This window comes from Oryctolagus cuniculus, chromosome 17 (assembly GCF_964237555.1).
Source record: "Oryctolagus cuniculus chromosome 17, mOryCun1.1, whole genome shotgun sequence".
Classification (NCBI taxonomy): Eukaryota; Metazoa; Chordata; class Mammalia; order Lagomorpha; family Leporidae; genus Oryctolagus; species Oryctolagus cuniculus.
Window position 1 is genome coordinate 43489972 of NC_091448.1, and position 21121 is coordinate 43511092.

Sequence of the window (21121 nt, forward strand, 5' to 3'; positions counted from 1 at the left end):
GCTAATGCACCTGGGAAAAGCAGTGAAGGATGGCCCCAAGTGCTTGGGGATCCTTCACCCACCTGGGAGACCCAGATGAAGCTCCTATCTCCTGACCTCAGCCTGGCTCAGCCCTGGCCATTACAGCCATCTGGGGAGTGAACCAGCGGATGGAATCCTTCTCTCTCTATGTAACTCTGACTCTAAAATAAATGCATAAATCGGGGCCAGTGCTGTGGCACAGTGGGTTAAGGCACCACCTGCAGCGCTGGCATCCCATATGGGCACTGGTTCAAGTCCCCGTGGCTTCACTCCTGATCCAGCTCCCTGTTAACGTGTCTGAGAAAGCAGTAGAGGATGGCCCAGGTCCTTGGGCCCCTGTCATCCATGTGTGACACTTGGAGGAAGCTCCTGGCTCCTGGCTTTGGTCTGGCCCAGCCCTGGCTGTTGTGGTCATTTGGGGAGTGAAGCAGCAGATGGAAGACCTCTCTCTTTCCCTCTATCTCTGTAATTCTGCCTTTCAAATAAATAAAATAATTTTTAAAATAAATATATACATAAATACATAAATCTTAAGAAAAATTAAAGCACTAACATAATAAAGAACTAAATAAAGCAAGTTATGGACAGGCACTTGGCACAGCAGTTAAGACACCTGTTAGGACATACACATCCCATGCTGGAGTGCCTGAGTTTGAATTTGGCTCTGCTCTGGATTCCGCTGCCTCTCACACACACGCTGCGAAGCACCACAATGGCACAAGTAACAAGAGAGACCTGGGTTCAGTTCCCAGCTCTGGCTTGGCTCAGTCCCAGCAGATGTATTTGGGGGGTGAACCAGCAGAGGGGTGCTCTCTATTTCTCTCTTTCTTCTCTTCTCAAATAAGTTAAATAAGTAAAGCATGTCAGGGGCTTGGAAGTGAACAGAGTCCATCTGAAATGGGAAGAGGCCAGAGGCCAGGCCCTGGCTCTGAGCAGTCGAATGGAGACTGACTCAACCGTAAGCGCAAACAGGCTCTTCTGCAGGGAAAGCCCCCAGACCGCCCCCAGCTCCTCCCCAGCACCACTCAGGGGCAGCGGTGTGGGAGGAGCCACTCCAGCTTTGGAGCAAGATGGGGCTGAGTGGCAATCTCAATGCCACTGGATGGCACTGGCAATTCATTCACTCTCAGTGAGCCTCATGTTCCTCAACCAGAATAATAAAGCAGGGCTTTGTGAAGATTCAAACACATGAACTGTTGCGTGGAAATTTGTGACTCTGAACAGGAATGATGGGTAGTGAATCCTCCCACCTCCACCCCTCACTCCCCTGGGATGCTTCCAGGTTCCTGGTGATGAGACGAGGAACTTAGACCAGCACAGCCACTCCTCCTGGATTTGCCACACACCACCCCCATTTCAAGCCTCAGTGCACCTTAGCCCCCACCCACCTGAGGACGATACCCCATTGCCTCCTTCACACAAGGGATAGGCGGTCAACAGCCGGACTGGGGCTGCCTGGCTGGGAGGCCCTCGGGATCGTTTCTTCCCCTCCTCCACCAGGTGATGGCTCAAGTACCTGGGTCCTTGCCCCGTATGTGGGAGACCTGGACTGAGAGCTACCTGGACTTGGCTCAGCCTGGCCCAGCCCTAGCTTTTGTAGGCTTTTAGGGAGTTAACCAGCAGACAGAAGATCTCTTTCTCCATCTCTCTTTCTCTCTGCCTTTCAAATAAATGAGTATTTTTAAAACAAAATAACTCATTATAAAAATAATTTGAAAGCCTCTCCCACCTTCTCTTTTTTCTCCTTTACCACTTTCCCCTCTGGCGGCTAACTTTCGTTTTCCTTGCAAAACCTGGAAAGGCGGCATTTTCAAAAACCCTTGTGTGCCACAATGTTTCACCCTTCTTCATTTTGCTCTTGAAGACAGGGAGTAGGTCGGGAGATTGCCCTCCCTCAGCCATAGAGGAGGCTATGACATATGGGAGCCAAAATCTTACTGATGATAGTGGAGCCATTTTTTTAAAAACCTTCTGGTAACATTGACCTCCGGGGAGCAGTGCACAGTTCTATGCATTTCAACCCATGCACAGGCGTGTACAGGCAACGCCCACCACAGTCAGGATGCTCACAGCACTGACACCCACACACCCCCTCACACTCTCCCTTTACACCCACACCTTCCCTCCACCCCCACCTCCATCACCCGTCTGGTCTTCATCAGGCCAATCTATAAGCACACTATTACGTAAGTAGTCTTTTGAGTCTGACTTCTTCAACTCAGCAAAACGCCCCTGACTCTCAGCCATGGTGGGCCTGTACCCACGACTGCTGAGTCTCAGGCTGTGTGTGAGTTGTTCAGAGAACAGCCACGCATCCTATAAGAAGGGCTGCTTCCTTATGGAGGTTGCCTTAGTGAAATTCAAAGGCACTGGTTCAGTGACAAGAGGTGCGCTCAGCTCTAGAATATGACAAGTGCTCCCTTAAAGGCAAGGGGCTTCCTGCCTTGGGAGACAGCGGAGGGAGAGCGGTGCAGGCGGCCATCAAGGCCTCCAGCAGCGTCCAGAACTGTTTCCCTTGAGCTCACAGGGCAGCCGTACTGAGGGATCCGCTTTCACAGCCTCCAAGGCCATCTCCACACCGCCATCTGGTGGCCCCACCTCAGCTGCAGACAGCCTGCTACTGCTCCCCTTGAAGAGGGTCGCCGCATCCCCAGGGTTCCTCCCGGCCACGTGTACATCACTACCCGTGACTTCACTGACCTCAGCCCATTCCCTCCACGGCCACGTGGCTCCCCCACCGGCTCACATGGCTCTCGCTGAGAGAAGCAGGCTGCTCCTGGCCAGGGCTGTACTTCTTTCATCAAAATCCCAAGCCAGGTGGCCCCACTCCTTCAGTGTCATACTGTGCCCTTATTATTACAGTCTTTTCTCTGACTTTTACTTTCAACCCTTGACTGTCAGAGTGTCAAGAATGGGTTCTCTTGGGGTTGGGTAGGAGACTGCGATTTTGTTCTGAAACTGTCCTTCCTTCAACCAGAGCCTGAGGACGATGGGTGAAAGGGTCATTTCTTTCCCTTCCCCTAACGTTCACAGCTCACCGTGCATGGTGCCGGGTCTCCAGCGGTGGCCACGCTCAATGCCTCGCCGCGTTTGAAGGTGCATACTACACCGCTCCTTCCACCAAGAAGCACAGTCTACCTCCTCTTCCCTGGAATATGAGCTAGCCCTGTGATTTATTCTGACCAATGGAATGAGTTTTACTCTGGCCCTCACTCTTCTGAGGACATCAAGAAAGGCTGGTCCCATGCTCTCTGAGGAAGCCAGCCACCTGTGGTCAAGAGATGTGGGCCTGTGGCAGGTGTTTGGCCTAGAGGTTATGAAGCTGGTTGGGACAACCACATCCTATACTAGTGTCTGGGTTTGCCTCCACTTGGGTTCCAGCTTCCTGTTAATCTGTACTCTGGGAGACAGAAGTGAAGGCTCAAGTAATTGGACTCCTGCCACCCATATGAGAGACCCAAATTGGGTTCTCAGCTCCTGGCTTTGGCCTGGCCCAGCTCCAGCTCCTGGGGGCATGTGGGAAGTGAACTAGTGGATGGGAGCTCTGTCTGCCCGTGTCTCTGTCTCTCTGGCTCTTGAAAGAAAGGAAGAAAAAGAAACTGGGGCCAAACTTCTGAATGAGAGACCACAAGTGGACTGAAGCCACTTAGAGGAAGGTCAAGGTGCCACAGAAGTAAGCAAAGTCTTCTAGAACCTTCCAGCCCAGTCGCCACCTGAATGCTGCAGACTGAGAGATTCAGCTGCCGCCACGTGGAACACAACAGCCATTGCAGCCGAGCCCTGCGTGAATTTTCTGACACATAGAATCTGAGACATAATAAACCACTGCTGTCTGGGGCCACTAAATTTTCAGGCAACCTGTTATCCAGAAACAGACCACGGGAACACCAGGCAACAAGGCCCCCAGTTCTTGTGAGGCAGCTCGGGCCCTATTCCTTCCCCAGCAGCTCGGTGCAGGGCAAGATCTGTTTTTTTCTTTTTTTTTCTTTTTCTTTTCTTTTCTTTTTTTTTTTTTTTTTTTTTTTTTTTTGACAGGCAGAGTGGACAGTGAGAGAGAGAGAGAAAGGTCTTCCTTTTGCCATTGGTTCACCCTCCAATGGCCGCCGCGGCCGGCACACTGTATCCAGCGCACTGCATCCAGTGCACCGCGCTGATCCGAAGCCAGGAGCCAGGTGCTTCTCCTGGTCTCCCATGGGGTGCAGGGCCCAAGCACTTGGGCCATCCTCCACTGCACTCCCTGGCCACAGCAGAGAGCTGGACTGAAAGAGGGGCAACCGGGACAGAATCCGGCGCCCCGACCGGGACTAGAACCTGGTGTGCCGGCGCCACAAGGCAGAGGATTAGCCTAGTGAGCCGTGGTGCCGGCAGAAGATCTGTTTGAACAGTGTCCAGGCCTCCAAGAAGCCTAAGGGACTCCACACCATGGAACCCCTGGGTGCCCCACTCAGGTGCACTGACAGCTCCACATGTGACACAAAGCTCTGCCTCCTTTTCAAGCCCCTCAGATTCCTTTTCTGAGCTGTGATGGTTGTTTTTAGGGAGATGTTCGAACGAACTCAGTCTCTATCATCAGTGAAATCAAGCACGGGAGCAGCCAGGCCGCAGGCCCAGACTCGCCTCTGACAACCCAGTGCAGGGAGAGTGTGTGATTAACAAGCTAGCAGCTGCTCTTACTGAGCTGCAACCATCAGCGTCCCCCGGGGTCCATACGGCTACCCTGGGAGACAGCTACTATTTTTTCCCATTTATTTATTTTATTTGAAAAGTAGAGCGCTGGTTCACTTCCCCAAATACCTGCAAGAGCTAAGCCAGACTGAAGCCAAGAGCCAGGAGTCCATCCAGGTCTTCGACCCACGTACTTGAACCATCTTCTGCTGCCTCCCAGGGTGTGCATTCGCAGGAAGCTGGAATTGAGAGCACAGCGGGACTCAAATCCAAACACTCTGATACGGATGCAGACGTCTCCAGAGACATCGTCACTGCTGCAGCAAATGCCTGTCCCGGAGAGAGTTACTGTTGCTGCGGAGTTACTATCATCTCTATTTTACAGACAACTGAGGCTTAGCAAGGCTAAGGAGGTTTCTGAAGGTCTCACAGCTCAGGTCCGCCCACGATAATATTGCTCCTCTTTTTCAGGCCGCGGGGACCGCATGTGAGAGATTCCTGTGCCTTCACTGAGAGCAGACCACGCAGGGAAATCTTGTCCTTCAACCCAGTGCTACCCACGCTGCATCACACCCGGAACATGTACAACGTGATCAGGTTTGCAAGGGACATTGAGTAGCAGCAGGGTGAGGCTGCTGAGACGTAAGTGACCAGCTTAGGGTCCTCCAGCTACAATGCCCAGAGAAACTACTTCTAAGCCAAGGTCACTGCATTTCCCATTTTAGATCTCTGGGAATTCTGACAGGAGACGAAAATGTAAAATATAACTTGGTGTGGGTAGGGTGCCGTCACCTGCTATCACCTCTGCAAGAGCAGCCTTCAGCTTCCAGAAAGGGCGCAAACTGGGACACGTGTGTTCTTGGACAAACGACAGAAGTGCTCTTGGCGGACAGAAAAGCAAGAACTGAGTGCCGGAGATGTGGAGGGCTTGCTTTGGTGGTGGGCGTTAAATTATGAAGGAAGGAGCTGGCGTTGTGCTGCAATAGGTTGGAGTCCTGGTTGCTCTGCTTCCAATCCAGCTCCCTGCTAATGCATCCTGGAAAACCAGCGAAAGATGGTCCAAGTGCTTGGACCCCTGCACCCATGGGATTCCTGGTCCTGGTCAGCCCGGACCAGCCCTGGCTGTTACGGCCATCTGGGGGGAAAGAATCAGTGAATGGAAGATTGTTCGCTCACGCTCGCTCGCTCTCTCTCTCTCTCTAGCTCTGCCTTTCAAATAAATAAATACATTTTAAGAAATAATCAAATAAACGAGCAAGGAGGCGAGTAATGCTAGACAAATGCTTGAGACAACCTGGGACGCTAGGAATGGCTCCCTCGCTTGGCGGAGCTTGTGCTTGACTGTGAGGGCTGAGACGTTTTCCTCTCCTCCCTGTGCTCTCCGCTGTTCTGTGAGCTGCGGTCCTGAGACACACTGGTTTCTACCATAGCCAACAGTGCAAAGGAAAGGAAGAAAGACAGGCATGGGCCACGGCGAGCATGAAATGCACACGGTGCAAGAGAAGGATGAGAACATTCCTCCGCTCCCAGGCCTGGAGGCAGAAGCTGGACTGGCCCTGGACAATTCCTCTCCAACTCAAGAGTCTGAAGATGTAAACAGAAAGGGCACAATGTCAGAAAAAAGCAGGTTTCCAAAGTGAGTCACCATTTCTTTTTTTTTTTTTTTTTTTTTTTTTTTTTTGACAGGCAGAGTGGACAGTGAGAGAGAGAGACAGGGAGAGAAAGGTCTTCCTTTTGCCGTTGGTTCACCCTCCAATGGCCGCCGCTGCAGCCGGCGCACCGTGCTGATCCGATGGCAGGAGCCAGGAGCCAGGTGCTTTTCCTGGTCTCCCATGGGGTGCAGGGCCCAAGCACCTGGGCCATCCTCCACTGCACTCCCTGGCCATAGCAGAGAGCTGGCCTGGAAGAGGGGCAACCGGGACAGAATCCGGCACCCCAACCGGGACTAGAACCCGGTGTGCCGGCGCCGCAAGGTGGAGGATTAGCCTATTGAGCCACGGCGCCGGCTACCATTTCTTGTCCCGACTCGTCAGCAGCAAACGTTACAGGTGTGCACGCATCTGCGTACCTGGGAGCCAAAATCCATACACAGAGAGCAGTTTTTAGAAGCAATACTTTTATTCATCTGAGGCATAAAGAGACCCCAGATTCCTGTGGGCAACCACAGCTGCCTAAAACCGAGTCCACATATTTCCAGAAGCCATAGAGATGAATAAGGAGAACAACTGAAACCACCCGTCACCCGGCCGGGATGGAGAGAGAGACAGAATTTCCACACAGATAAGGCACTCATGAATGACTGGACAGCACGACAGAGGAAGTGACGCTACGGACGGAGGCTCATTTACGTCCCAGATGACAGAGCCACCTTCCAAAGGTTTCCGACAAGCGCGCCTCTAGGGACACCATCGATGGGACAAGATGTAACTGAGATTCAAATTAAGATCCTAAATGTAGAGAGAAGACCTGAGCAAACCATGCTGCCGAACAACCGTTTTCAAACTTGTTAGCCTCAGGCTTCTTTATACTCGTGAATAATCCCTGAGGACCCCAGGGAGGTTTTGCTTATATGTGTTATATATTGATATCATTTTAGAAATTAAAACCGAAAACTAAAAATATATTAACTTACTGTAAATTAAAAATAAGCCTACTACGTATTAACATTGGAGGTGGAAGAGTCACACACACACACAGAAAGAGAGAGAGAAACACGCTCTCATCCACTGGTTCACTCCCCAGTGTCCACCTGGTCAGGACTGGGCCAAGACCGAAGACGGGAGCCAGGAACACGGTGCAGATCTCCCACATGGATGGCAGAAACCCATTTACTTGAGCCACCAGGGCCACCAGGCAGCACACCTGCTGCCTCCCAGGTGTGCATTAGCAGAAAGCTGGAGTTGGGAGCCAGGGCAGGGAATTGAACCCATGTACTCAGATGTGGAACACAGTCATTCTAGTTGGTGTCTTAACCATTAGGCCAGTGCCAGCCCCCATATTAATACAGTTTATGAACCACAATTATTTTATTTAAAAAATCTAGGGAGAAGAGTAGCATTCCTTTCCATTTTTGTCAACCTCTTTAAGATGGCGCGCCTGTGGCTGTATGTTGTTTGAGCTGAAATACAAGGGGTCTTCAAAAAGTTCACAAAAAATGGGTATTATGAAGAAAGATGCGGGTGGGCATTGGACACAGTGGTAAAAACGCCACTTGGGAGGGCTACACCCCTTTTTAGGTTTGAGTCCCGGCTCCAGTCTCACTTCTAGCTTCCTAATGCACACCGTGGGAGGCAGCTGGTGATGGCTCCAGAAGTTTGGTTCTTGTCACCCATGGAGGGGACCTGGACTGAATCCCAGCCCCAGCTACTGCAGGCCTTTGGGCAGTAAACCAGCAGATGGGCAGTGTCAGTCTCCATCTCTCTGCCTTTCAGGTAGATTAAATAAATATTCTATTGAAAAAAGATGCATAGACCTCAAAATTTTCATCTCCAAGCAAAATTTTCTTCTAATAACACTTTTCCATTAGCTTTCTCAAGTACCCTCGTGTATGAAGAAAATCCAGGCTCATGCACTTAAGCCATTTGGAAAACAGAGGCATTTTTAAATGATGTTTTAGATATTTGTGATACTATACCAAAACTCCACAAATGGGAGTTTCTTCCAGGTGAACACGGAAACCAGCACCGTATCAGGAACTTACTGGCTGTGACAGATAGCTCCATGTTTGTCACTGACAACGAGAGTCCTGTCAGCCCTCCTGGAAATGTCAGGCTCCCTTCGTTTTTGAGAAAATGTCTACCAAATAACTAAGTCCAGTGATCCAGTCTGTCATTCACCGTTTCAACAAAAGATGGTGTTCCGTCAATCACACCGGCCACCTAGCTCCCGACTCAGACGCTCCCACAGCCCATCTCCTCCAGACCCTGTCAGTCTCGCTAGCAGCTCAAGCCTCGGATCCCCCAGCCACTCTTCCCATTGATCCCATCACTGTACACAGGATGGCTGTTTGCGATGGACCTCGTGCTAATCCCCATACCCTACTTCAGGAGGCTGGGAGGGCTCTGGAGTCAGCTCCTGGTAACCTTGGCTTCGGGGGAAATCCTACCTCTCTGCATCAAGACCAACATGCTACCGGAAGTGTGTGGGAGGTGCCTGTGCCTGTGCCTGTGCCTGTGCCTGGAGTTGTTCGCAGAGGTAAGAGCTGTCTCCTAGAAATAAGCACCCAAGCCTTGGTGATAACCAGGCTTAGCCAAGAAAGAATGCTTAATTGGGCTGGCACTGTGGCATAGAGGGTAAAGCCGCTGCCTGTAGTACCAGTATCCCATATGGGTACCAGTTTGAGTTCCGGTGGCTGTTCCATTTCTGATTCAGCTCTCTGCAATGGTCTGGGAAAGCCATAGAAGATGGCCCAAGTGCTTGGACCCTTGCACCAGCATGGGAGACCCAGAAAAAGTTCCTGGCTCCTGGCTTTGGATTAGGCTGTTGCAGCCATTTGGGGAGTGAACCAGTGGATGAAGACCTTTCTCTCTGTCTCTCCCTTTGTCTGTCTGTAACTCTTGCCTGTCAAGTAAATGAAGGAAAGAAGGAAAGATGGAGGGAGGGAGGGAGAGATGGAGAGAGGGAAGGAAGGAAGGCAGGAAGGAAAAAAGGCAGGCAGGCAGGCAGGAAGGAAGGAAGGAAGGAATCCTTCTCTTCCAGACTCCCCCACTACTAGAAAGCAAGAAAAGATAAATTAAATTAGGTAAGTAAACAAAAGAGAAACATCCCAGCAGGCCTGAGATTGTCATTCTTTTTGGCTTGGCAAATACTGCAGCTCACTGCCTAGGCAGCACATGCAGAGCTGGCCCAGAAGCTTCAGCAGGAGCCCTGTGTGCTTCCTGACCCAAAGATTCCCTCTCCGGAGGCAGATGGTGACACAGGAGAACATTACAGAGTCACCCACTGAAGGAGGTCCAAATTTCTTGGCAAGGCCTGCAGGACTCCCCATGACCTGGTCCTCGTGGCCTGTCCCAGCCTCACCTTCTCCACTCCCGCCCCATTCTCTACACCTGCCGCAGGGTCGCAGCCCTACTCAACAGCATGGGAGGCCCTGAACAAGAGGGGCTAGTTCACCCCTTTGAAGCAGGAGCCCCTGCCTGCAACGCCCTCCTCCACCATCCCCACGTGTAAGCTAGCTAAGTTCACCTGTGCCCCCCGCCCCGCCCCACTGGCAATCTGCTGCAGATCCCAGCAAGAAAGAGGGAGAAGCTTGAACTCAGGACAAGTTCAGAAATTTTATTTTCATCCAGAACCATACATCTCACTTAATGTACCAAGACTGTTTTGTTTCCTAAAGGTAACCATAGCTTTGGGTTTAACCTAGGATTGGTCAGAAAAAGTTGACGCTTATCTGAGTCTCCAACTAGAGATAGGGAGAATGAAAACCTCCAGAAAAAGCAATACCAGGAGGAAAAAGGTCAACCTGTGCTGTGATGACATCCTGCCTGATGGCTATCCACACTTCCCTTCCCCTTCAACTCTGAGTTCCTTCCTGCCTAGAGGAAAGGCCACACAGATAGCCACATAGATAGTAAGTGCTCAATTAGGACTGGAGGGGGCGGGGCCAGTGTGGTGATACAGTGGGTTAAGCAACTACTTGCTACTGACATCCCAATCTGAGTCCTGGCTGCGCCACTTCCTTTCCAGCCCTCTGCTAATGCACCGGGAAGGGAGCAGATGATGGTCCTAGTCTGTGGGCCCCTGCCACTCATGTCGGAGACCCAGATGGAGCTCCAGGCTTCTGGCTGCAGCCTGGCCCAGCTCTGGTTGTTGCAGGCACTTGGAGGGTGAACCAGCGGATGGAAGATTTCTCTCTGTCCCTCTTCTCATTCTGTCACTATGCCTTTCCAGGGGCGGAGATGACACTGTTGGGGGCAGAACAGGCTTCATCTTGGGGAGCATGAGCTGGTAATGGACCCAAGGCTCAACATTGTGCAGATGTTGAGATGGCGGGCTTTCTCAAGGGAGGCCTGAGCGTCTCTTAACAACAGCTGCCTTGTGCTGCACAGCCAGACAGAGAAACTTCACAACGCAACTGTGCCACAGGAGGGCCATGTGAGCGGCAGTAAGCACGACCCCAGGTGGGGACAACAGACACCAAACGCTTTCCTGCTGGCACCGTGCCTGCACAGCACACACCAGGAGAGGAGGGACCAGCCCACCTAAAGAAAAAGGCAGCAGCCAGGTGAACTGAAAACTGGCGGCCTGCCTGGGGGTCTTGCCTTAGTCTTCCCACCCCATGGGACGCTGAGCCTGTGCCCAAGAGAAGAGGGAGATTGACAGGTCAACAAACCCGCAGAGTGACAGGGCTGGGATTGCATTCAGGTCTGTCTGGCCCCAGAGCCTTTTCTAGCAGGCCACCCTGCCAGGCCCCTTCTTCCATCTGCCTGGAGGCAACTCTGGAAACTCTACTGGGTGCATTTAGGACCCGCTCAGCCCCCATGACGCACTGCAAGGCTGGTAGGGGTGGGAGTCTGAGGGCAGACCCCCAGCATCCTGCCTCTCCTGCCTGGGGGCCCCTCCTGCACTCCCTGGTGCACACCCCAACCTGGCATGCTCACCACCCTCTCTAGCATCACAGGGGCTGGAGAAGAGCAGTCAACACACAGTGAAGCAGCGTGACCCTCGTCGGTTCCCTGGCAGGCCAGCCCCATGCCAGAGCTGAGCACCCACTGTCTAATGGCCGGGTGAGCCAGCACACCTGGATCAAGATGTAGCAGTGATGGCCGGCACCGTGGTTCAATAGGCTAATCCTCCGCCTTGTGGTGCTGGCACAGAGGGTTCTAGTCCTGGTCGGGGTGCCGGGTTCTGTCCCGGTTGCCCCTCTTCCAGGCCAGCTCTCTGCTGTGGCCAGGGAGTGCAGCGGAGGATGGCCCAAGTGCTTGGGTCTGCACCCCATGAGAGACCAGGAGAAGCAACTGGCTCCTGGCTTCGGATCAGCGTGGTGCGCCAGCCGCAGTGCACCGGCCGCGGTGGCCATTGGAGGGTGAACCAACGGTAAAGGAAGACCTGTCTCTCTCTCTCTCACTGTCCACTCTGCCTGTCAAAAAAAAAAAAAAAAAAAAAAAAAGATGTAGCAGTGAGTTGAAGGTCAGGGAACCAGCCCCAGAGGCCAGACCAGAGCAAAGGACACCAGTTCTCTTCTAAGCCCTAACCACCCTCACTCACTTCTCTGCTTCTGGTGAAAGGACCCGGATGCAACCAAGCCCACTTCTGTGATCATACAGTGACTCTACTAACCCTGGTTTCTGAGGGGCTGAATGGCAAGGACTGGGGTGGGGGATGGGCTCAGCTTGTGCCTGACCTACAGCCCCTTCAGCTTGCCCTCACCCTGCAGGGGGACGCTGACCTCATCGGCTCTTGTCTAGCTGCGGGACCAGCACCAGGTCATCTCTGAGGAAGGATCCCACATGGGCAGCTCAAGCCTGCCGTGCCTCAGAGCCCTTGGCACCTGCGATGGTGGCACACAGGAGGGGAACATCTGCGTAGGTAATGAATGAATGAACATATCAGTCAAGAGGAGGCAAGAGCTTTCACAAATAGATACATTTACTTCATTAGTTCTTAGTCACATACACATAATTATATTTGAGTCCCCTGAAGTCACAAAATTGCAAGGACACAAACATACGCAAGCTCCTCCCTGCAGCAGAGCGCCCTGGGAACACCCACGTCCCTGGGTAGCTTCAGTCTGCATCCTCCAGCTGCTCCACACACTCTGGCTGGTTCTCCCTGGACTGCCCTCCTCTCCTCCCAGCTTCCATCTATCCACGATGGTGGCCTAACAGAGAAGAGCCACTGAAGGTAGACTGCAGGTTTCTGCGAAGCCCGGCCACACCAAGGTGCACTGTAGCTGCTCTGCTGCCCTCTCGTGCTACGCACAGTGTGCACACCTCACCCCATCACAGACCCTGCACACTCCTGAAGGCGAAGGCCAGAGCCCCCACTTCTTTGGGCATGGTCAGCCAGTACGAGGTGGACTTCTGGGTAGGGCACACCTGCGAGGGCTCAGGGACCACAGGCAGGAACAGGACAAGCTACAGTGGAGGTATGCAGGGCGCCAGGGCAGCAGAGGAGGGAGCGGCTGGGACAGCTTCCTGGGAGGGGACATCACCGGCACCACTGGGGGCCATACCCCTGGTGAGGCACTTCAGCTTCATCTGCCCTCATTCCCACAAGGCAGGCAGGAAACAGAGCTGGAAGGCCACATGATAGGCCACATGAAAAGCCACGGAGCTGGGATTCAAATCCAGATCTGTCTGGTTCTGACACCCATCCTGTTCCCACTGCGTGGGCGGCTATGCAAGGGGATGTCTGCTCTGGGACTCCAAGAAAGGTAGAGTGACCGCCAGAACAAATGAATCACTTTCAGAGCAAAGTAGAAGAGCAGGAAGACAAAAATGAAGAACACACAGAAGAAACAGAAGAAAACCACGTTCTCCCCAAACCTCGCATCATGAGCAGCCGGGATGGCAAACATAAAGGATGCTGGCAACATGACTGCGCCGGAGAGCCTGGGGCACTGGCAGTGTGTCACACCTGCTTTCTGGTTCTCCCAGCCAACCAGGCTGGTGAATGTTCCAGAATGGTGGCTGCTGATTGGTTCCAGGAGAAGAGAGGTCTCTCAGTTTCAAGTGGCTTTGCGACAGCTTTCCTTGCAGGGCCCCGGGTTCTCAGTTTTGCTTTTTATACTGCAAGAAGAGAGAGGAGAAGGTGGTGAGGCAAGCCAGCCGGGGAGGGAGCACTGCACAGTCGAGGCCTTGCCTGGCTCCTGCAGGGCGTCCTGGAGGTGGTGAGACCCAGCCAGGAGGCACTAGACCTCTTTTTTTTTTTTTTTTTTTTTTTTTTTTTTTGACAGGCAGAGTGGACAGTGAGAGAGAGAGACAGAGAAAGGTTTTCCTTTTGCCGTTGGTTCACCCTCCAATGGCCGCCTGATCCGATGGCAGGAGCCAGGTACTTATCCTGGTCTCCCATGGGGTGCAGGGCCCAAGTACTCGGACCATCCTCCACTGTACTCCCTGGCCACAGCAGAGAGCTGGCCTGGAAGAGGGGCAACCGGGACAGAATCCGGCGCCCCGACCGGGACTAGAACCTGGTGTGCCGACGCTGCAAGGTGGAGGATTAGCCTAGTGAGCCGTGGTGCCAGCCTAGACGTCTTTAATAGACAACGAAGCTGAGGGGCTGGGGAGGGAGGATAATAAACTGGGTATATCAGAACTGAAAAGTGTGGTCATGTACCCTTCTCTCTAAGCCTTATTTTTTGGGAAAAAAAAAATCTCAGGTAGAAAAGGACCCTCAGAAGCCAGCTGAGTTCAGTCAGTGAGTTTTAAAAATGGATCCTAGGCCATATCCCTAGAGACTCTTGACTTAGAAGCACAGGGAAGGGGCACCCTCCAGCTCCCTGGGTCACTCTAGCACTGAATCCATGGACCAAGAAGTCAGCTGCATTCCTGACTCACTCCCTTCCTCCATCAAAACATATCCTGGTTTTTTTAAAGATATATTTATTCATTTGAAAGGCAGAGTTACAGAGAGGCAGAGGCAGAGAGGGAGGGTCTTCCATCCATTGGTTCACCCCCCAAATGGCTGCAACTGTTAGAGTTGGGGCAATCCGAAGGCAGGAGCGAAGGGCTTCTTCCGGGTCTCCCACACAGGTGCTGGGGCCCAAACACACTTGGGCCATCTTTCGCTTTCCCAGATCATGGATCCAGAGAGCTGGATTGGAAGCGGAGCAGCCGAGACTCAAACAAGCTCCCACAAGGGATGCCAACACTGAAGTCGGTGGCTTTACCGCTACGCCACAGCACCGACCCCCAAAACAGATCTCTGAATGCTTCCCCAGTACTCTTGCTTTAGTGTGGCCACTCCAACAGACAGGGAGCTCACTCCCCCAAGACACAAAGCTATCGCTGAGCACTACTGCTCTCTTCCTTCTCCCTGCTGCCTCAGCTGAGCCCATTCAGCAGCTCTGGCAGAAGCCTGCCTTTAAACACGAATGCTAATGCACGCCCTGGGGGCCAGCAGGAATGACTCACCCACGTGGGAGACCTGGATGAAGACCCCAGCTCTGTTTTCACCTCTCTCAGCCCCAGAGGGAAGCATCTGGGGAGTGAGGCAGCAGGGAGGAGCGCTTCTGTTTCTGTCCAATAATTTTTTTAAGTGACTAAGGGTAACACACACACAAACGCCGCCAGAAGGGATCTACCATCACTTTTCAGTTGCTGGTTGAGGGGAGCAGCTGGCTGGAAAGCCTGGGCACGGGCCATTCTCAACTGCAGGGTAGGGGCGACTCCTAGTGGCCATGGAGATGACAGCCATCATCAGCCCGGTTGGCAGTGGAGACAGCAGCCATCGAGCGCTTACTTTGTTCATGATCCAGTCGGCATCTTCAATAGCTCTTTTAATAATCTGCTGGATTCTCTCAGGGCTGTCTTCATCTGAATGAACCCGGAAACTCTGGCAGTAAAAGCATAAAGAAAGATGAGCAGGCCAGATTCACAGGGCCAGCAGCTGCCGAGCATGAGCCACGGGGCCAGGTACACTGCCTGGCCTTTCAACTCGGCATCCTGCTAATCCTCCATGCACAGCTAGGGCTCTCACACTTAGAGATGAGAGGCAGAGGCTCAGGAATCCCAGCGGGCTGCTAAGCAACCGCTTCTGAGCTGCGCCGTCTCTGACTGCAAAGCTCACACCCCTGCCAGCAGGGCAGTTGTGAGAAGGAGGCCTGGCCCCTGAGTTCCCCCAGTCACGCTGGGCCCAAGAGGAAATTTCCACCACTGGGTCTAATTTGCTCCTCACAGGAAGCTGCACGGGCTCTGCAATGGTGAGGAGCAGGGCTTCTCTCGGCCCAGCTGAAACAGCCTTGCAGAGGAGGGGAGGGAACAGGAGGGGAGGTGACTCTGGGAAACTCAGCCAGGCCCAATCCAGAGCATGAACTGCAGGCAGCTTTTTCTGTTTTAACTTTATTTATTTGAGAGACAGGCAAACAGATCTTCCATCTGCTGGTCCACTCTCCAAAAGCCTGCATTGGCCCAGATGAGACCTGGCTGAAGCCACAAGGCACCAACTCCGTCCAGGTCTCCCACATGGGTGACAGGAAACCAACTTCTTAAGCCATCACTGTCGTCTCCAAGGATCTGCATTAGCTGGACGCTGGAATTGGGGTGGAGCTGGGACTCAAAACCAGGGATGTGGGAGTCCTAACCACTAAGCCAAACGCCTGTCCCTGCTGTTGGCTTCTGACCAGATGTTCACCTGAGAAGCAATCGGAGATTCAGGTGCATTTATGCTGTGCTCAGGGACCTCCAAAAAGATAAGAACCTCCCTCCGTGTCACTGACAACCCCATACCCCTCCTGCTCCTCTGTAGGAGCCACCTCAGCACCCACCTGTGGGAAGCCCTCTCCAACTCCCCGACAGAGCTAACTGCTCCATTCTCCCGGCTCCCACACTCCTCTGTTGCTACCTGGTTGTTTTTCTTTTTTTTTTTTTTTTTTTTTTTTTTTTTTTTTTTTTTTTTTTTTGATAGGCAGAGTGGGCAGTGAGAGAGAGACAGAGAGAGAAAGGTCTTCCTTTGCCGTTGGTTCACCCTCCAATGGCCGCCGCTGCAGCCAGCGCACCGCGCTGATCCGATGGCAGGAGCCAGGATCCAGGTGCTTTTCCTGGTCTCCCATGGGGTGCAGGGCCCAAGCACCTGGGCCATCCTCCACTGCACTCCCTGGCCATAGCAGAGAGCTGGCCTGGAAGAGGGGCAACCAGGACAGAATCCGGTGCCCCGACCAGGACTAGAACCCGGTGTGCCGGCGCCGCAAGGTGGAGGATTAGCCTATTGAGCCACGGCGCTGGCTCTGTTTTTTTTTTTCAATACCTGCTACGCCACAGCGCCGGCCCCTATATTTCCATGAATTCTCATTTTAACTTCATTTGGAAATGACTTCTAGCTTATAAAAAGTCTGCAAGAGTAATCCAAGAATTCACCACCAGGAGCAGGTATGCAGTGCAGTGCCTGAGCTGCCACCTGGGACAACCCACGTGCTGTAACAGAGCACCTGGTTCAGGACCCCGCTACTCTGCTTCCCATCCAGCTTCCTGCTAATGCACCCTGGGAGGCAGGATGGCTGCAGCGCCTGGGTAACCACCACCACCCATGTGAGAGACCCTGACGGAGTTCTTGGCTCCTGGCCTCAGCCTGGCCCAGCCCTGGCTGTTGCAGGCATTCAGAAAGTGAACCTGTGGACAGAAGATCTCTATCTCTGTCTTTCAAATAAAATGAAAAAACTTAAAAAAAAAAAATCCACTAACAGAATCACCAATTGTTAACATGTTGCCACATTTGCTTTATCTTTCTCTCTTTTTATCATTAAGTGTAAGGTTTTCTTCAGAGGCATTTAAAGGTGAGTCGCAGCCCTGATGCCCTGAAACCCTTCCACACATACCTCCTCCAGGCAAGGACGTTCTCTTACAGAACCAGCAGAATGACACGCGGGTATAATGCTGTAATCTAACCTCATGCATTGCTCCAGTATGTCCTTCCCAGCGATTTGTTTTTCTCATCCAGCTTCCAGAGCTGTCACAGCTCTTTACTCCCTTTTAATCCAGAGCAGCTCCTCTGCCTTCCTTTGTGTTTGGTGACACTGACACTTGTGATGGAAACAGGCCAGGTAGTGATGCGACAGACAGCCCGCAGGCTGGGTTTCCCTGATGTTTACTCACCAGGCTGTACGGCACTGGCTGGGATGCCTGCCACAGGAAGTTGTGTCCATGCTCTGTTGTGTTTGTCCACTGAGCTGCCTGCCTTATGCAGACCCTAGCGAGAGGCTGGGAGATACATGATGCTTCAGTGACAGACAGGAGCTGGGCTGCCCAGCAAGGGTTTCCTGTGGCTCTTCCCAAACCGTCGCCTCCCCACTACCACCTACAGTCTACACTATACCTCGGCCCTGGCCTCCGACCCCTTATGAGGCCCCCATGAGAGGAAGCGCCCTCACCCCAGCCCCAGCGTACCCTGCTCTCACCTGCCTGATAGCATGTTTGTAATGCTCCTGGATGCCCTTGGTTGGCAGCTGTTGGCAACAGCGCAGCAAGTATCGGTAGAGCTGCAGCGGCCTCTGGACCAGCTCTGCCCCTGGGAGTGGGGCCATCTGGGAAGACCCTTGTCCCTGGAAAAAACAGAGCACTGTTTGTCAGGCATCAGACCAAGTTCCGGCGCCCCAGGTCCCAGCCCTCTGAGAAGCAGGTCTGATGCAGTCCAGTGGCCGTCAGGAGCCTCCTCCGTGGAACCTGCCCCAGAGCCTGGGGCTAGGTGTTCAGCCCTGATGAGGCCCAGCCCAGAGCAGACCTGCTAGGACCAAGGGCAAGCATGGAGGGAGATACCTCAGCTCTGGAGTCTTTTTTCTGGAGCTCTACTCCAGGGACTGGGTGGCAGGTGGCACTGGCAGGCAGAACTGGCATAAGGGCACTGGTGGCAATCATGGAGAGACCAACAGGCAATGGAATGCCCATAGGTATGAGCAGGGCTACCCTCAGCTATAGCATTACCTTATTAAAAACACAGTCTTAGGCCCACCCAGACCTCCTACAGCAAAGGTGGGGAGCCTTTTATCTGCAGGTCCATGATATTTACAGCATCATTCATAGGCCATACAAAATTATCAACTGAAGAATTAGTCTTTCGGTGCCAGTGCTGCGGCATAGCAAGTTAAACCTCCACCTGAGGCGCCAGCATCCCATATGGACCTGGCTGCTCCTCTTCTGATCCAGCTTTCTGCTAGGAGCCCGGAAAGGCAGTGGAAGATGGCTCAGGCCCTTGAGCCCCCACATCCGTGCCGAAGACCAGGAAAAAGTTCCTGGCTCCTAGCTTCAGATCAGCCCGGCTCCGGCCATTATGGCCATTTGGAGAGTGAACCAGCAGATGGAAGACCTTTCTGTCTCCCTATCTCTGTAACTCTGCCCCTCAAATAAATTTTTAAAAATCTTTTAAAAAGGGGGGGGTAGTTAGCCTGCTGTGGATTTATTGAATTTCCAGTCCCTCCTGTGGTTGCCTTGGCAGGGCCAGACCACATGATCTCAGGGGCCTTCTGCAGCCCACAGGCTGGACGTTCCCACCCCTGTCCTACAGCATGCTAATGAGCTGCCCAGCAGAACTGCAGGCACACCAGAGTTCGAGGAGTAGGTGCATGTGGGACCCCAGTGCATGGGTCTTCATATTTACTGTGTGTTAGTCACAAGAATAACAATGGGCACTTATTCTGTTCTTATCACTCTATGTGTGATTAATGTACACAGAGAAAACTAGGCACAGAGAGGTCTGATAACCTGCCCAGGATCACACAGCTGACAGAGGTAGAAACATCTGAACCCTTACAGTCTGACTCCAGGGCCCATTAAAAAAAAAAAAAATGGAGGGGCTGGCACTGTGGCGCAGTGGGTTAATGCCCTGGCCTGAAGCGCCGACATCCCATATGGGCGCAGGGTCTAGTCCCGGCTGCTCCTCTTCCAATCCAGCTCTCTGCTATGGCCTGGGAAAGCAGTAGAATGTCCCAAGTCCTTGGGCCCCTGCACCTGCATGGAAGACCCGGAAGAAGCTCCTGGCTCCGGATTGGCGCAGCTCCAGCCGTTGCGGCCATCTGGGGAGTGAACCATCGAATGGAAGACTTCTCTCTGCCTCTCCTCTCTCTGTGTAACTCCGACTTTAAAATAAATAAATAAATCTTTAAAAATAAACAATTAACACTCTTTAAAAATTTCTTTTAAAAATGGAGCGGTATTGTGGCACGGCAGGCTGGAGCATGGTGACATTCCACATCACAGTGCAGGTTTGAGTCCTTGCTGCTCTGTTTCCAACCCAATTTTCTGCTGATGTGCCTGGAAAGGCAGCGGAGGACAGCTCAAGTACCTGATTGGGCTCCTGCCACCCATGTGGGAAACCAGGATGAAGTTTCTGGCTCCTGGCTTTGGCCCAGCCCAGAATTTGGGCAGTGAACCAGATGACCAGATAGAGGATCTCTGTGTGTCTTTCTCTATCTCCTTCCTCTGTCAGTCTTTCAGATAAGTAAATAACTCTTTTTTAAAAAGTATATTGAGGTATGTAGGGGTCTATAAACAATTTATGGAAAATTCATCTTATGAAAAAACTATACAAGGATTTCAAATTTTTTGCCCCAGGGGCAGGCATTTGATTCAGTGGTTGTCACCACTGGAGACCCCCACATTCCGTATCAGACGGAGTTCAGGTTCAAGTTCTAGCTACTCCACTTCTGACCCAGCTTCTTGCTAATGTGCATTCTGGGAGGCAGTAGGTGATGACTCAAGTACTTAGATCCCTGCCAGCCACATGTGAGATGAGACAGAGTCCCAGGTTCCTGGCTGCTACAGGAAGTGAACTTGGGGAGTGAACCAGTGGATAGAAGATCTCTCTTTCAAATAAAATGAAAATAAATTTTTAAAAATTAAAAATTTTTATGCCAAAATAAACATATTTTAATTCCAATTTTTTTATTTTTTTTACAGGCAGAGTTAGACAGTGAGAGAGACAGAGAGAAAGGTCTTCCTTCCGTTGGTTCACTCCTCAAATGTTTGCTACGGCCGGCGCACTGCGCTGGTCTGAAGCCAGGAGCCAGGTGCTTCCTCCTGGTCTCCCATACGGGTGCAGGGCCCAAGCACTTGGGCCATCCTCTACTGCCCTCCCGGGCCACAGCAGAGAGCTGGACTGAAGAGGAGCAACCGGGACAGAATCCGGCGCCCCGACCGGGACTAGAACCTGGTGTGCCGACGCTGCAAGGTGGAGGATTAGCCTAGTGAGCCGTGGTGCCAGCCTAGACGTCTTTAATAGACAACGAAGCTGAGGGGCTGGGGAGGGAGGATAATAAACTGGGTATATCAGAACTGAAAAGTGTGGTCATGTACCCTTCTCTCTAAGCCTTATTTTTTGGGAAAAAAAAAATCTCAGGTAGAAAAGGACCCTCAGAAGCCAGCTGAGTTCAGTCAGTGAGTTTTAAAAATGGATCCTAGGCCATATCCCTAGAGACTCTTGACTTAGAAGCACAGGGAAGGGGCACCCTCCAGCTCCCTGGGTCACTCTAGCACTGAATCCATGGACCAAGAAGTCAGCTGCATTCCTGACTCACTCCCTTCCTCCATCAAAACATATCCTGGTTTTTTTAAAGATATATTTATTCATTTGAAAGGCAGAGTTACAGAGAGGCAGAGGCAGAGAGGGAGGGTCTTCCATCCATTGGTTCACCCCCCAAATGGCTGCAACTGTTAGAGTTGGGGCAATCCGAAGGCAGGAGCGAAGGGCTTCTTCCGGGTCTCCCACACAGGTGCTGGGGCCCAAACACACTTGGGCCATCTTTCGCTTTCCCAGATCATGGATCCAGAGAGCTGGATTGGAAGCGGAG

General features: G+C 52.4%; 1 protein-coding gene across 14 annotated transcripts in view; it reads right to left on the minus strand.

Moving 5' to 3' along the window:
- The window catches only part of LYRM9 (LYR motif containing 9), a 103016-nt gene that overhangs the window by 58431 nt on the left and 23464 nt on the right, over window positions 1–21121 (minus strand). For 8 of the 14 annotated variants that reach the window (XM_070061107.1, XM_070061112.1, XM_070061110.1 and 5 more), the window contains 4 exons: window positions 17738–17881; window positions 17436–17540; window positions 15088–15180; window positions 4816–4925 (listed from right to left, as the gene is read on the minus strand). In XM_070061107.1, coding sequence (XP_069917208.1) covers window positions 4816–4925; window positions 15088–15180; window positions 17436–17540; window positions 17738–17881 — 452 coding nt within the window. Of the gene's footprint in view, window positions 1–4755; window positions 4926–12255; window positions 13416–15087; window positions 15181–17435; window positions 17541–17737; window positions 17882–19283; window positions 19424–21121 lie in introns of those variants that run through there. The other 6 variants (XR_011383604.1, XR_007911257.2, XM_070061111.1 and 3 more) reach the window with 6 other exon arrangements.